The following is a 16,726-nucleotide window of genomic DNA, read 5'->3' as shown; positions in this document are numbered from 1 at the left end:
CTCTATAAGCTTTGTAACAGATTTCTGTATCATTCCATTGATGATATTGATGTATCTTCTAACGACACCTTTTCACAACACTCATTTTTCAGATGGGATGTGTTTGCTTTGATATCATTATGTATATTTTCAATTTAAGTCGGTCGAGCTATTTATGAAATCGCTTATAAGATCTACTCTCACTGAATGAATGTATTCAATGTTAAAGCCCCTTCTTGATATTTAGTATGTACACTTTTTATGTGTATGTCCAGTGTATGAAGATTTAAGAGCAATATATCTAAATAACTATTTCTACCGCAACCCAAACGGTAACAAATTTTGTAAATTGATGACTTGTGGTTGTACAGAAACTATTAGAAATTTATCAATGTTCATTTATCATGCCAGGAAACTAAGAAAATGTATGAATTTGTGACACGCCCCACACAATGTACTATAGGCCTTCGGCCTCATAAGTACCGTGAATAAAGATTGATTGATATTTAGTAATAAAACAATTAAAAGTCTTATTCTTCTTCATTTAGAAATGTGCACTCACTATGTGCACTCACTATATATATGTGTGTAGAAAATGAGTTCCAGTTTGGACCAATCTGTTTTTGTTTACTGTTTTGTTGTTGAACGTCGTACTCAGCAATATTCCAGCTGTATGGCGGCGGTCTGTAAATAATAGATTCTGGACCAGACAATCCAGTTCTTGACATCAGGAGCATCACTTGACGCAATTGGGATACGATGACATGCATCAACGAACCTGACCACCCAATCCCCTCTGTCGCCTTTTACAAGCATAATCGCCTTTTACGGCAAGCATGGGTTGCTGAAGATCTATACTACCGTGGATCTTCACGGGTCGATTTGACAAATCAGTTAGTTGAATTGAACATGATTGCTGAAATCAGTGAATTCAATAGGAACCTTATTTCAGTTACATCACGGTGTGTCAGCTTAATGTGCGAAGGAAATGGTTTCCTATGGTTTCCTCAATTCAGTTACGGAATTATTTAAATTAGAACAGTATTACGTTGATGATCACATTGCCAGCTTTTGTAGTTTCACTGCATGATTCATATGTTTACAATCTCAAGAATCTTACGAACTCCATAAACCATATTTCTTATAAATAGACTAGTGTATAATTTCTACGATTCATGTGTGTATGTCCATGGATTTGGAAACAACAAAGTATATTTAGTTATTCGGACATCATTGGAAATAATTTCAGCAAGCTCCATGTTTAATGTACAATAATTGATAAATAAGTACTCTGCAATTATTTAAAAAGGCTTAGAAGCTATAAGATGTCTCTCTGATATTTTACTTTCGTTATGTGATGATTTCCAAATTAAAACGAGTGCTTAATCCAGACATCGACACGTACAGAACTAAATTGAGAAATCAGTAAATAACCCCACGATATCAATGAAGAATCCACAAATAGGAATGGAACAAACGATTAGTTTTTCAATAATAAACGGCAGTACAATGTGCCGAATATGTGACGGCAGCAATAAATATCAGACCCTATCTTAAGCAGTTGTCACCATCGAATGTCTTGAATGAGTGAAGCAGGTGCTGTTTTTAGACCCGTGAAGATTCCGTTTTAGAATAGGTCTTCAGCAACCCATGCTTGCCGTAAAAGGCGACTATGCTAGTCGTAAAAGGCGACGAACGGGATCGGGTGACTCGCTGACTTGGTTGATGCATTCGTGGATCGATGCTTATATTAATCACTGGATTGTCCGGTCCAGACTCGATTATTTACAGACCGCCGTCATATAGCTAGAATATTGCTGAGTACGGCGTTAAACAACAAACCAACCAACCAAAATTCAATCAAGGAACCAGTGATGAGAAGCAGGCTAAAAGGTCTAGACTTTCAGGCAGGTATCCCGCCCGCACTGATTGAAAATGTTAGTCGCTTATCAAGTTGTAGAAGAAGGAGGCCCCAAATCGACATCGTATCGCTCATGTATAGTTACAGACATCCTTCTAGAAAGTGCAACCTCGAAGCGTTACGAATCATGCAGTGAATCGACAACTCTACACAGGTTCTCACAGCGTGGCTCTCCACACCAGGAGGGAACACTGTCACTTACAATCAATATGACTGCCACATCAGACTTTACAATAATGATTATATCTAACTTCAAATGAAATTAGAAGGGATAAACTATGCATTCTCTTTAGTGTGCTGCACTTTGCAACCACTCCAAAATCCTACTTCACTGAACAGGAAAAGGGGAGAAAATCACCCTGTCAATATATTTGCAGGAAACTTTCATTAATAGTATTAATGTTTTTGATTCGTTTAACCAACATGGAAAGGGCCCCGTTACATTAACAAAAAATATATAAAATGTTTCCACTTTGGGTATTTCTCAATTTTTGAGGTGTGTTTACGTTTACCTAAACGTTCTATAGATGACGCCATAATACAGATATATTTATGACAGCACGCAACAAAGTCAAAGGGGCGTTTCAGCCCTACGCACATTCGATTTTGCTCTAAGCATGAAATTTGAAAATTTGAACATAAGTACAAGTCGAATTAGGAAATTGCATCAGACATTATTTTGGTCACCGATGCGAAATTTTCTACCCATGCTCACTATAGAACGTTTTAAAACCATTACTAAGGCCTTGAATGTCGTAGTCCTGATCAAACATCTCTTGATTGTATGCTTGATTGGACCTCAAAGGTTGGGAAATCTGTACCCCAAAGACTGGGGCTGCTGGAATGGTGCTCGACATAAAGGAAAAGTTGACCAATTTAAAAAATCCGAAGTGATGCAGGTCTCAGACGTTTACCTCTTTGGTGAAACCCACGAGTACGGGTATGGTGCTGACAAATCTAAAAACATAATCGGGGCGAACCGGGATTCGAACCCACAATCATAGGTTTCTGACGTGCCCAAGGGACGCAACTCTGCACAGCGAATCGCGGCGCCTTAGACGACTGGGCCACCCATACCCCCTACACCGATGACATTGATACTTGTTTACATCAATCACCCGTTCGTCTGGTCCATAATGGAATATTATTGAGTGTCTCGTTCAACAACAAACATACACAATTATGCCCTCTCTCATGCCCGTACACAAACATGCACCCGTGTCCACATTCAAATAACCTCGTGTTAGTGTACAGACACAGTGATATCATAATACTTTATTGTACATTTCACTGAGGTACAATTGTCCTATTTTTCGGGAGACATGTGCGTATTTCTTTTTCTTATATTGTATAGAATCTATATTCCTTCTAAACATCTGTAGAAGAATCAAATTGAGGGCTGATTGGTCATACCGGTGACATTTCCCATACTTCCTGGTGCCGAATGAACAAAAGTACAATTTGGTTGCGCCTGGATGACACAAACAGTTTGGGTCCACTGCGCATGACACCCACGGATCCATTATAAGACGTCTTGTGAATGGCTGGTTGTGTAGCATTATCACATTGGCTTCAGATTCGTGATAAACTGAAAAGTGGCATGGTTCAGTGTTGAAGTAGGAAAACATGTGCTTTGAACAATGTTGTGCAAAAGGATATTTTGGCCATGGCGACAAAAGCACACCTGTTTCTTTCAGCAAGTCGAACATCTCACGCAGGTTGCCCTTGTCGAACCGTCCAGAGGCGTCTAGCCAAAATGTGTACTCCGCATTGTCAAAATGAGCCTGAAAATATTACGTAATAATTATTTATGAATGGATAAGTGCGTAGAAAGGGTTTAAAGGTGTACAGATGCACAAAGCTGTTCAACCTGTCCAACTAGGTATCACACTAGTAAAAATATGACAATGTAGGAATAATTGACTGAGATGGATACTCATTCCCAAAATACACTTTTCTCGATTTTGAAGCATACTAATCGTATTGTTTGTTGGTTGGTTAACGCTGCATTCAGCAATAGTCCAGCCACGCTGCGGCGGTCTGTAAATAATCGAGACTGGATCAGACAGTCCATTAATTGAACGCATGAGCACTGATCCAAGCAATTGGGATACGATGACATGCATCACCCAAATCAGCGAGCCTGACCATGCAATCCCCTTAGTCGCCTTATGACAAGCGTGGATTGAGGAAGGTCAAGTAACCCGGATCTTCAGGTTAATCTTAGTGAATAAGGCAATATTCTTTCCGATCTAGGCCCCCGCCCTCGGGGGAAGACATTACCAATGATAACTGATCTGAAGTAAATCATTTCCGAGTTGAACACGACGGTAATCGAACCTTTTCTTAGGCTATGAACTTGAGGACATGACCTTGACTCTTGATATGTCCGAAAACCACGTGGTTACAAATGAAAGTCGGGTAGCGGGCAAACTTTTGTGGGACTGCGTAAAACACGTTGATGCACTCGTTTGCGTTTGTCTGTGTGTGTATGCATGTGCGTGAGCGAGTGCAGATGGTGTGTGCATGTGCGTGAGCGAGTGCAGATTGTGTATGCATGTGCGTGAGCGAGTGCAGATGGTGTATGCATGTGCGTGAGCGAGTGCAGATGGTGTATGCATGTGTGTGAGCGAGTGCAGATGGTGTGTGCCTAAAACTGATTCCTTTCCTTAACTGTACCTGCATGACGAGGGGCTTCCACGAGTAACACTTCAAGTAGGAAAAACGATCAGGCAGCAAATCAAACGGGTAGCGTTTTATTTCAGCCCTTCCATATTTCTGAAGCTGCAACAAATTTGAAATAACAAAAAACATATTTACATCACAGAAGCCGTGGTAGCTGCTTATCTCGTTATATATACTTGTATTAAGTGTTTATGGAAATATGGAGATTATCAACCACCCCCCCTCCTACTTAATATTTTAGATAACATCAACAGCGAATAGCTTGAATTAATGAAAAGTAATGGAAAAGGGAATATGGAGAATATCAACCAATACTACTACGACTACTGCTACTACTGCGTATATTTATATCATTGATATTATCATAAAGTCATAGCTTACCAGTTTGACCTGACTTCTGTTCAGTCCCATGTCGTAATAATAGAAGGAGTAGTTGCTCAAATGAGGGAAAATGTATTTGTCCAGAGTCATGATCATCTCCTGGGATTCATCAAAGTGATCCGCTGACGCTGCCGTAACAAAAGCATATTTCCTCCTCTCCTGTATGTTGAAAACATCCTTTATCCTTCTCAGTGCCCCCTCTTTGAGTTTGGTTACAGGTGTAAGAATATTGCGGATGTTTGCTCGGCTGTCAGCCGCAGGAAGTGGGTTTTTACAGGCAGCTGTGTCATTGCACATGTCCACTGAAACGTTCATAAATATCCACTTAGTGCTGCAGCAAACAGCGGAGAAGTAGTGTTGTGTTTTTTGCTTCATGTGTACTACTGTGATGTATTTCATGACTATAAAGGATCGATCGAGCGCCAGAAAGAAACAGTGGTTGATATCTTCAGCAACGTATGAACTACCTGTTCTATTTTAATCGTCAGTGCGACAGTACTAAAGTGCTCAGGACAATGCAATCCTGGAACCCTTTACAGCCAAACATGTTTTATCCAGTTAAAGAGGTTATAATTTTTGGAACACACATCCCAGCGCAAAAATCATAAACAAATACGAGGAGGAGTGGGTGCATGTGTGTGTGGCTGAGCGCAAGGCAGGGTAACAATAAGTATGACGCTGCAAAGGTACCACCGATTGTCGGCTCTCCGGGCAGACGTTCTGTAAAATAAACTATTGAGTCGGTGTCAGGGCAGACGTTCTCTCAAATACACCACGGAGGTGGTTTCCGTGCAGACGTTCTATCAAATACACCACGGAGATGCTTTCCCGGCAGACGTTCTATCAAATACACCGCAGAGGAGGTCTCCTGGCAGATGTTCTATCAAATACACCACGGGGGTAGTCTCCGCACAGACGTTCTAGCAAATACACCACGGGGGTAGTCTCCGCGCAGACGTTCTATCAAATACACCACGGAGGTGGTCTCCGGGCAGACGTTCTATCAAATACACAACGGAGGTGGTCTCCGCGCAGACGTTCTAACAAATACACCACGGGGGTAGTCTCCGCGCAGACGTTCTATCAAATACACCACGGAGGTGGTCTCCGGGTAGACGTTCTATCAAATACACCACGGAGGTGGTCTCCGGGCAGACGTTCTATCAAATACACAACGGAGGTAGTCTCCGCGCAGACGTTCTATCAAATACACCACGGAGGTGGTCTCCGGGTAGACGTTCTATCACATACACCACGGAGGTGGTCTCCGGGCAGATGTTCTATCACAAAACACCAAGGAGGTGGTCTCCGGGCAGATGTTCTATCAAATACATCATGGAGGTGGTCTCCGGGCAGATGTTCTATCACATACACCACGGAGGTGGTCTCTGGGCAGATGTTCTATCAAATACACCACGGAGGTGGTCCCCGGGCAGATGTTCTATCAAATACACCACGGAGGTGGTCTCCGGGCAGATGTTCTATCAAATACATCATGGAGGTGGTCTCCGGGCAGATGTTCTATCACATACTCCACGGGGGTAGTCTCCGCGCAGACGTTCTATCAAATACACCACGGAGGTAGTCTCCGGGCAGATGTTCTATCAAATACACCACGAGGGTGGTCTCCGGGCAGATGTTCTATCACATACACCACGGAGGTGGTCCCCGGGCAGACGTTCTATCAAATACACCACGGAGGTGGTCTCCAGGCAGGTGTTCTATCAAATACACCACGGAGGTGGTCTCCGGGCAGATGTTCTATCACATACACCACGGAGGTACATGTAGTCTCCGGGCAGACGTTCTATCAAATACACCACGAGGGTGGTCTCCGGGCAGATGTTCTATCACATACACCACGGAGGTGGTCCCCGGGCAGACGTTCTATCAAATACACCACGGAGGTGGTCTCCGGGCAGACGTTCTATCAAATACACCACGGAGGTGGTCTCCGGGCAGATGTTCTATCACAAAACACCACGGAGGGGGTCTCCGGGCAGACGTGCTATCAAATACATCACGACGATGGTTACGTTGTTATTTGCATAAACTTGACATTGACGTTCAATAACAGCAAACGCTTGGATGTCTTCATTGTGTACTGGGGGCACGGGTGGCCCAGTCGTCTAAGGCAACCCGATGATTGGCGAGCCAGAAACCTATGATTGTGGGTTCGAATCCCGGTTCAACCCGATTATGTTTCTATCTTTGTCAGCACCATACCCGTACACGTGGGTTTCACCGAAGTGGTAAATGTCTGAGACCTGCATCACTTCGGGCTTTCCTCCCACATTAAGCTGACACGCCGTGATTAAAATTGGAATACTGTTAAAAGCGGCGTTAAATCCAAATCACTCACTCACTCACACTGTGTGTAGTGATCAAGACGTTCGTAATTGTCTGTATTTGATGCCGATAATCCTGGATTCGAATATAACATTAACCTTACATGCTCTCTTTTCCTTGCCTGTGCATCGTGGCAAGGGCGGCAGCTCTGACCAAATATTCTGCTGCTTCAGCGCTGAAAGGGTATGAATAGTGAATCTCAATGTTTTATTTATTGATTTTTTAATTGTGTTGAACATTTATTGATCAGTGATAGCTGTGTAGGTAAACATGAAAATCTCTTTATTATGTTGGTTTACTAAATCTGACATATGACATAAGACTGCGTTCACTTCACTTAGTCTGGTCAGTCAGTCAACCACATGTACAATAGCTTGAATATAACAGCGAAAGCAGTGCCATCGTGTGTTTTGTATCTGTGTTTGTTTTAACGCCCGTTTCAGCAATATTCCAGCTATATAACGGCGTCCGTTTATAATAGTCTCTGGACAAGACAATCCAGTGATTATCATCATGAACATCAATCCATGGAATGGGATTCCCTATTTTTGCACCGCATGTTCCCGTGTTCTTCAAGTGAACAACTGACTTGCCTTTGCATGTGTTTGTGACGGGTGCTACCGGTGGGGCATGATACGCTCATATCTTCGCGAACATCTGGTGTCATCACTGTTTTGTAGTGATTCTTAAACACACGGAATCGGACAGTCGACTACGCTTTTAGCAGAGATTTCTTGTGAATATGGAAATGGTTGTGTCGCCTTTTTGAAACAGGTACCACCGATTGGGCGGACGACGCTCACCTTTTCTAGATCACCTGGTATAATCACCATTTCATTATGCTTTTAACATATGCATATGAGATCGTACAATGGCTTGTTTATCGCTCTTATTACTTAACGGATCTGTTTATAGAATAAAATATAGTAATGTCTCCTATTTGTTCACAGTGAATTAACAAAATTATGGAATCTTACTTGCTACTTTTTGCCGGAATATGTCAACTAATTGATTGACGTCGTCCTCCACGTCGATTTCCGCCACAAGCTGCATGTCTATAATAACAATGTCATTGAAAATCCGTGAAAGCGCAAGCATTTCATGAAGAAACAGAATCTGTTCCACAGGTCGTCTTACATTTGTGTTGGAACACAACATTATTATCTTTCGGTCATTGCTCTGAGATACACATTTGTTTTCGAAATTATTTTGTTCAGATCATCCAGTATGTCCAGCGAGCTATGTTTGGATAAAATTTGTGATAAATACTTTTTTCAGAATTCCCTACGTACATACAAGCTCACTAGAATCAGATCTAAGCAAAGATCTGAGGACATCCCATTACAGGTCACGTCAGAATGACACTTCGCCAACGTTTACCGACTAATGAAACAACCAACAAAAAATCGACATTAACCATTATCAGGAAATAGTTTTCTCGAGATACACGGTACTTGTTTAAAACTGACGACTTCCCTTCCAGGCTTGAAGAAATACGGATTCAAACATTGGACAAAAGAACATCCTGGAATGTCTAATAGCTGATCGAGATGGGATTGCAGTACTTCCCACGAGCTGTGGAAGATACGGAACCAGGCCTGTAACTGTCGTTCACAATACTCCTTTTCGAGGTTGCATTATCAGAAAACACATTCTTACTGTCATTTTCTCGATCTGGTAAGCGACGTTCTGATTGGTCGGATGAAAGGTCGTTCTGACGTGACGCGTAATGGGATGTCCTCAGATCTTTATTTAGAGGTAGCGAGAACTAAGATCTGATTTTAGTGATAAAACTAGGATCATAATCAGGGTGAATCTGTGATATATATACATGATGTCTGGATCCTGACACTCTGGACAGCGAAGTGCGGCATCTTTGGCAAAAGGGAGCACCCGTATACCCAGTATATAATAAATTGGTATAAAATGTCAAGTACATATTTGTATATATTTACCATCTAACTTCTCCATGTCATGCCTGAAGGTCGGACCAGGCCCACGTCGACACTTGAGTTCTAAAAATACAAAGTAATATATGGCGAGACTTTAATACAAATTGGTTTGCGCATTTCACCGTAAGTAAACATACCTAGAATAATATGTACATTTAATGTACAGTACAACTCAAATGGAATTCACCTACTAATGCATTTAACTAAGCGGTATTCGTATCTGCCACAAGAACCAGTTTCCCTACACTTCAAATTCAAAAATCTACACCTACCAACTAGAATGACTGACAACACTCGGTGTTCGCATGTTCTTCACGCATCAGTCAGTGAGTATAGTTTGATGCCGCTTTTAATAATATTCCAGCAATATCACGTCCAGGGACAACCACGTATCCCATCACGCACCACCCGGATGTAGAGATCGTTCTTCTCGAAACAGGAGGTAATTTACTTTTGAGATGTAGTGTATATTGTATGGTTTTGTGATCACTGTACAACTCAAACTGTTGAGTGTTCTAAAGATAAAAGGAAAGTCAAGTATTGCCGATATGAATATCAAACAACTTGGGGTTTAATTGATGACATGATGAGAGAAGTGCCGCAACGTTCTGTATACTATGACGTCATTGCATTGTTACATCGTGATGTCATAGCAATATCTGACGTCATTAATGAAATATCGCTGCAGATTAGACATTGAGTCAAATACGTAAATGAGCAAGTTTTTATCGATAAGTGAAAAAAGAACACACTAAATCGGGGTGTTTTTAAAGATAAACGTTGCATCCATATCTGTTTGACATATTTGAAACAGACCCGTGAAGATCCGGGGTAGAATAGGTCTTCAGCAACCCATTCTTGTCGTAAGAGGCGACAAGCGGGATCGGGTGGTCAGGTTCGCTGATTTGGTTGATGCATGTCTTCGTATCCCAATTGCTCTGATCGATGCTCATGATGTCAATCACTGGATTGTCTGGTCCAGACTCGATTATTTACAGACCGCCGTCATAAAGCGTGCAGCGTTAACAACAAACAACCAAACAAACAATATTTGAAACACTATTTACTATTAATCATACTTTTATGAGAAACTATGAACACTGAAGGAGTTCCATATGTGCCTGCACGTATATGCTAAAGTAAAATCTAAATTTGGCCTTGGAGTTACCAAGTGCGCCCCGCTCAACACAATGCAAACTAGACTTCTTTGATTTCAATTGGACTGTTAGATGAAATATTATGTGTTTGTAGAAATAAATTACTTCGGAAAACATTCGTAACAAAGACCAGCAAACATCTTCAATATAAACTGCAGGGCAAAAGAAAGTATCCACCCATGGTTGATGGTTGCTAATTATAAAGGGGATCTTTTTGATACGGGGATTATAATTGTTGGAAATTAAATCAGCATTGTACCTGCGACTGTTTTCAGCCTCGTAATTTTTGTAGTATAAGGTATTTTTTAAGGGTATACTTTCTTTTGCCCAGCAGTTTATTTTACTAATTCTACATACTCAGCTTCTTAACGTGTCTGCCTGTGGTTCTTCTTGCCTCCCCGATAAACAGTAAGCCAACAGCACACGCGAAACCAAGTAACGCCACTGAAAATTGTATAAGTGATAGTCCTTGACGAACATTGAAGGTAATTGCAATTAGGAAATCTGTATTCAATGCAGTAACCGCTTGTGGAATCAAAATGCTGAAATCCGTTTTGAAAACACGAGAGAGAGAGAGAGAGAGAGAGAGAGAGAGAGAGAGAGAGAGAGAGAGAGAGAGAGAGAGAGTTTCCACTTTGGTCCTTTGTAACTTCAGTGTGTGTGTGTGTTTCCACTTGGGCCCTTTGCAACTTCAGTGTGTGTGTGTGTGTGTTTCCACTTGGGCCCTTTGTAACTTCAGTGTGTGTGTGTGTGTGTGTGTGTGTGTGTGTGTGTGTGTGTGTGTGTGTGTGTGTGTGTGTGTGTGTGTGTGTGTGTGTGTGTGTGTGTGTGTGTGTTCCACTTGGACCCTTTGTAACTTCAGTGTGTGTGTGTGTGGGGGGGGGGGGGGGGGGGGGTGGGGGGTGGGGGGCACAAACACTATATGTATGCCATTATTAATACTTTTAAGTTAAAAACCAAATGAACATGACAGGCAGGAAATGCGCATCCAAAATCTCATCAGATGTAAAGAAAGGGGGGTGGCCACCCTCAGAAAATGACCTGCTACAACCCATTCGAGTCTTTGGGGGTGGATTCAAAGTCCTAATGGAAAAGGATGTGTGATATTGAATGATTAAAGTATGTTCATGCATACTATAGGCTTAGAATTCCATCAAAGGCTCGTGTACCTGTTATCATCTTCTGCAGCAGGTGCTCACTTGATGCTATAGTTTGCCACATTATCCTACATTTACATTTACTCGTTTGTGAGTAAAACATGTTGAAGTCACATAGGCATAATTTCCGCCATGTTGCGTACGCTTACTCGTATATGGAAACAGGTAAATGTAAGTGTACAGGTACAAGTAAATGAGCGCATTCCCATATGTGTTCGTATACCGGTGGGGGCGGTGGGGTAGCCTAGTGGTTAAAACGTTCGCTCGTCATGCCGCAGACCTGGGGTCGATTCCCGACATGGGTACTATGTGTGAAGCCCATTTCTAGTGTCTCCCGCCGTGATGTTGCTAAATGCGGCGTAAAACCATACTCACTCACTCGTGCACCGGTAAATAGGTGAGGTGAAAAGGGCTTAACGTCGCGCTTAAGATTATTTCACTCATATAGCGACGTACATTCACGTGTGTGACCGGAGTCCGGAGACACCATGCTGCAGTTTAAGACGGATGCCCCAGGTGTAAATGTACATGTACGTGTAAGTGTAAGAAACAATGGTCATTGTGACTTTTCTCTCACCAAATGCAACCTTAAGACGCGACATGATGGCTGCATCCGGGCTCTGCTGCTTGCACGTGCCTGAAATGATGACGTCATGCGTGAAACTAAGGTATAAAAGTATCCAGTTCCAGCTTCAGTGCTACAAAACTATACAGTGTCAAAAGAAGAAGATGGAAAAGTCCCCAAACGGAGCAGGTCGTAGTTCATATCCCTGGCACTACCAACGTCTCACCCGTGAACATCCGTGGTAGAATAGATCTTCGGCACCTATGCTTGCCGTAAAAGGCGACTACGCTTGTCGTAAGAGGCGACTAACAGGATCAGGTGGTCAAGCTCGCTGACTTGGTTGATGCATGTCACTGTATCCCAATTGCTAAAATGTAGATCGATGCTCATGATGTCAATCACTGGATTGTCTGGGGCAGTCTTGATTATTAACAGACCGCCGTCCTATAGCAGGAATATGGCTGAGTGCGGCGTTAAACAATAAATAAACAAAACAAAACCACCTACGCCTCGCCCATTCCCCCAGAGTACTTGCAAGGTACCCACCCACAGACATTGCGACATAGCAGTGACCCCCAGGTGCGGGACGGGCCCTGTAGTGTTGTCAGTTCGCCGCCACTTAAAAATATAAACGACGAAATATATTTCATAATCATAAGTAAACTGTGCTAAAAGCAGTCTCCATTGTGCTTACCACATGCTCCGGCTCCTCCTGAAGGGTGGGACGCAGTGTACATAATAACAGGTCCATTCATCCAGCAACTAATTACAGACAGTAGGCGATCATCGACACACATCACCTCTGTCTTGGCTCGACCTCAAGCATGTCAAGTAAATGTTGACTAGCACCGCCTGAACCCCTGCCTGTGTTGACTCTGTTGAATTTTTCCAATAAACAATAATCATATCATCTGTTGTCGTACACAGAGTGGTGATCACTGTGCTCTAATATGTACACCGTGTTTCGAGTTTTAAAGAGTTGGAGATAATAAATAAACGAATAGGCACAATGTTGTTTTCGATTATGTTTCACTTTTATATTTTCAAAATTAAAGGAAGGGCGTTGGTAAGCAGGCAATATTTCGGTAAATTATTATTTGGAGTAATGAAAATGTTTTTTGTTTTTTTGGATAAAGAAGACAGAACTAATGTGTACACGTACATCTGAGTTAATAAAGATTTAAATTTATACCTGGTTTCCACAAGAAGCGTGTGCATTACACGTACGACATGAGTACCGCCGAATCTAATCTGCCGGGAAAAGAAAGCATAGACTCGAAAATTGGATTTGACCAAAATATTATAAACGTTATCAAAATGTTACTAGGCTGAAAACAGTCGCCGAAACACTGTAAGGTCCAAGACACCCGTATAAAATACATCACCATCGAAAAACCATGTTTTGTTTGTTTCATTTTAATCCACCATCAAACATGGGTGTATACTTTTTTTAACGGAATTTACTTCTGTATAAAGACAAACAACTCCATTATTTGATTCTGGTGTTTTTTTCATTGACACTTATTTTTTCTACGTTGCATAAAACCCACTGCAATTGGATTGTGATGCCAAACAAGGGGAAGTAAGGTCGAGAAGCCCCACACGGGTGTGTAGTTATTAGGTGTCAGTCATGTACTCACATAGGGGACGCGGTGGGGTAGCCTAGTGGTTAAAGCGTTCGGTTGTCACGCCGAAGACCCGGGTTCGATTCCCCACATGGGAACAATGTGTGAAGCCCATTTCTGGTGTCTTCAACTGTGATATTGCCTGAAAACTGCTAAAAGCGTAAAACCATACTCACGTACTGATGCATCGAAAGGTTAGATTGCCAGGACATATTCTGGATAACATTTCAAGAAGTAGTTCCTGGTTTGAGGTTTGCATTGTCAGGGTACGCGGCGAGGTATTTGACTTGTTGTCTGATAAAGAACGGGCTGTGATATTCGACACAATAATGAGTTATCGCAAGGCGGCTTAAAAACAAGAAGTACAGGGTACTGCTGCAAACTGTTCAACAACATCACAAATTACAAACATCGTTACAAGTAAAATCAACACGGGCATATTTTCTCAAAGCCTGTCCTTGTTTTGCTTTCAGCGATTTTTCATGGATCCTATTACGGTATTTTTTAAGAGCCTGAAGTGATGAAGCATGCAGAGTGGAAAACATAGATAACGAATATATGAAGGGTGAAGTTGAAGGACATGGCACTTCAAGATAATACTGGACGTTGGACTCGGTGATTTCGGTGCGTAGGTTAATGTTCATACAACGTAGTGATTTTTTATTACATGCTACTCAAAAGAAGTCATGGCAGATTATTATGAAAGAATCGAGTGTTCTTGATTTTTTTTAGTAGTATATATATATATAAGCATCTTTACAGTTATTCATGATTTATGAACAGAAATATGTAGCAATCCACGGCAATACACAAGGTTTCATCACGAAAGCATACCGACTGATGTCATAAAGATTTCATACATTTATGACCGGGTCCGTTGTCATACTAAATGTCGGATTGCTGTCAATCTTTTCAATATTCTGTTTGTTGTTTAACGCCATACTCAGCAATATACCAGCTATATGACAGCGGTCTGTAAATAATCTGCAAATAGTCTTGACAAGACAATCCAGTGATTGACATCATGAGCATCGATCCACGCAATTGAGATACGAATAATATAGATATATTATAGTGTTATGTTATTGTATAATATGAATATGAATATATGTTCAGAAGCCGACACCGTGGTTTAGTAGAAAGAGCGTCTGCCCGGCGAGTGGAAGGTCGGTGGTTCGATCAACGGCAGCGTCATATCAAAAGACGTTAATAGACGCTTTTTGTTGTTTCCCTTCCTGGCGTCTGGCATCAGGCAGAAGAAACTAGGACCGGCGGCGCGGAGACAGTATACGGTATCGGAGTGGGGTATTCATATTAAACTTCGAAATGGTATATCTGTGAGCTGGTACTATAAACCGGAATAAGTCCTCTCTCGTACAACAATTAGCCACACACACACACACACACACACACACACACACACACACACACACACACACACACACACTCACACACACACACACACACACACACACACACACACACACACACACACACACACACACACACACACACTCACACACACACACACACACACACACACACACACACACACACACACACACACACTCACACACACACACACACACACACATACACACACACACTCACACACATACACACATATACACACACTCACTCACACACACACACACACACACACAGACACACACACACACACACACACACACACACACACACACACACACACACACACACACACACACACCGAAGTGGTAAACGTTTGAGACACGCATCACTTCGGGCTTTCCGCCTACATTAAACTAACAAGCCGTGATATAACTGGAATACTGTTAAAAGCGGCGTTAAATCCAACTCACTCACTCACTCAATGCGCCGTTAAGTCTCATTTCACACCACCTATATATTCCGTTTGTTTGTTTGTTGTTAAACACAGCATTCAGCAATTATTCCAGCTATATGACGGCGGTGTGTACATAATCGAGTCTGGACCTGAAAGTTCAGTGATTGATAGCATGAGCATTGATCCACGCAATTGGGATACGAAGACATGCATCAACCAAGTCAGCGAGCCTGACCACCCATCTCGTAAGTCGCCTCTTACGACAAGCATAGTCGCATCTTACGGCAATCATGGGTTGCTGAAGACCTATTCTAACCAGGATCTTCACGGGTCCGATTTAATGGGCGTCAGTTCACTTTCGCAGGAATAAATATGTGTCAAATGATTGTTTTGGTTTTAAATACCAACAAAAGTGAATCTAACAAGTTTACATTGAAACTATCATGAAATACGACGGACGATATGTGAATAAATGATGACTGGATAAAGAAAACTTGCTTACCTTCAAGTGACTCTCACACCAAGCCAGGTTCCGTCTACAGTAAACTAGGCAGCTGAACTTTCGGACTGACGACGATTGGGCGATCTTATTCCCCTTGTTAACTATTGAACGGTCCCTACTCCCACGCTATAAACTCTCGTCAACAGATAGCCTAGTCCCCCGGTCTCCGCTCTCCGGCATATTTTCTGATCACGTGACGCTGTGTAACTGTTATTTTTTGTCAGATGAAGTTTCCAGTTGTGTTGTTGGGGCGACGCCCAACACGCCATCGCGGCTGGAGACCCTGCTCGGTATACCGTATTCAGTGGAGTAATCGCCCAGGCGCATTTTTGTTGTTGACGTGCGATGATTAAAAAACCTTTTCATTTTAGACTACCGAGACTTAAGCTTCAGTCGAGCATCATATAACCGACACGGATATAACGTTCTGACGGTTATAACGATCTATTTCAAATGCCTGCATGCAAAATAGACGCAGGTAGGGAATTCTGTTAACGAAATAAATAAGGGCTATTGAGACCTGATTTTCCACCTCAAATATATAATATTTATAATATTTTCTGACGTGAGTAAACTGGTAATCTCAATCAGATAAAAAATGTATTTAATAACATAAATAATTGTTACG

General features: G+C 42.0%; 1 protein-coding gene across 1 annotated transcript; it reads right to left on the bottom strand.

Moving 5' to 3' along the window:
- Positions 1–3,165: 3,165 nt before the first annotated feature.
- LOC139470152 (uncharacterized) lies at positions 3,166–16,350 on the bottom strand. The gene is made up of 9 exons (XM_071252451.1): positions 16,099–16,350; positions 12,159–12,218; positions 10,782–10,868; positions 9,271–9,330; positions 8,293–8,370; positions 7,419–7,490; positions 4,967–5,268; positions 4,580–4,684; positions 3,166–3,684 (listed from the first exon to the last, which is right to left on the bottom strand). Exons 2-9 carry the CDS (start codon positions 12,181–12,183, stop codon positions 3,166–3,168), a joined length of 1,248 nt encoding a protein of 415 aa, XP_071108552.1. The 5' UTR covers positions 12,184–12,218; positions 16,099–16,350.
- Positions 16,351–16,726: the final 376 nt, after the last annotated feature.

The sequence above is a fragment of the Haliotis cracherodii genome, unplaced genomic scaffold, assembly GCF_022045235.1.
Source record: "Haliotis cracherodii isolate W230 unplaced genomic scaffold, xgHalCrac1.p SCAF_20, whole genome shotgun sequence".
Lineage (NCBI taxonomy): Eukaryota > Metazoa > Mollusca > Gastropoda > Lepetellida > Haliotidae > Haliotis > Haliotis cracherodii.
Note: the sequence above shows the minus strand (reverse complement) of the source record. Positions and strands in the feature narration are given on the sequence as shown.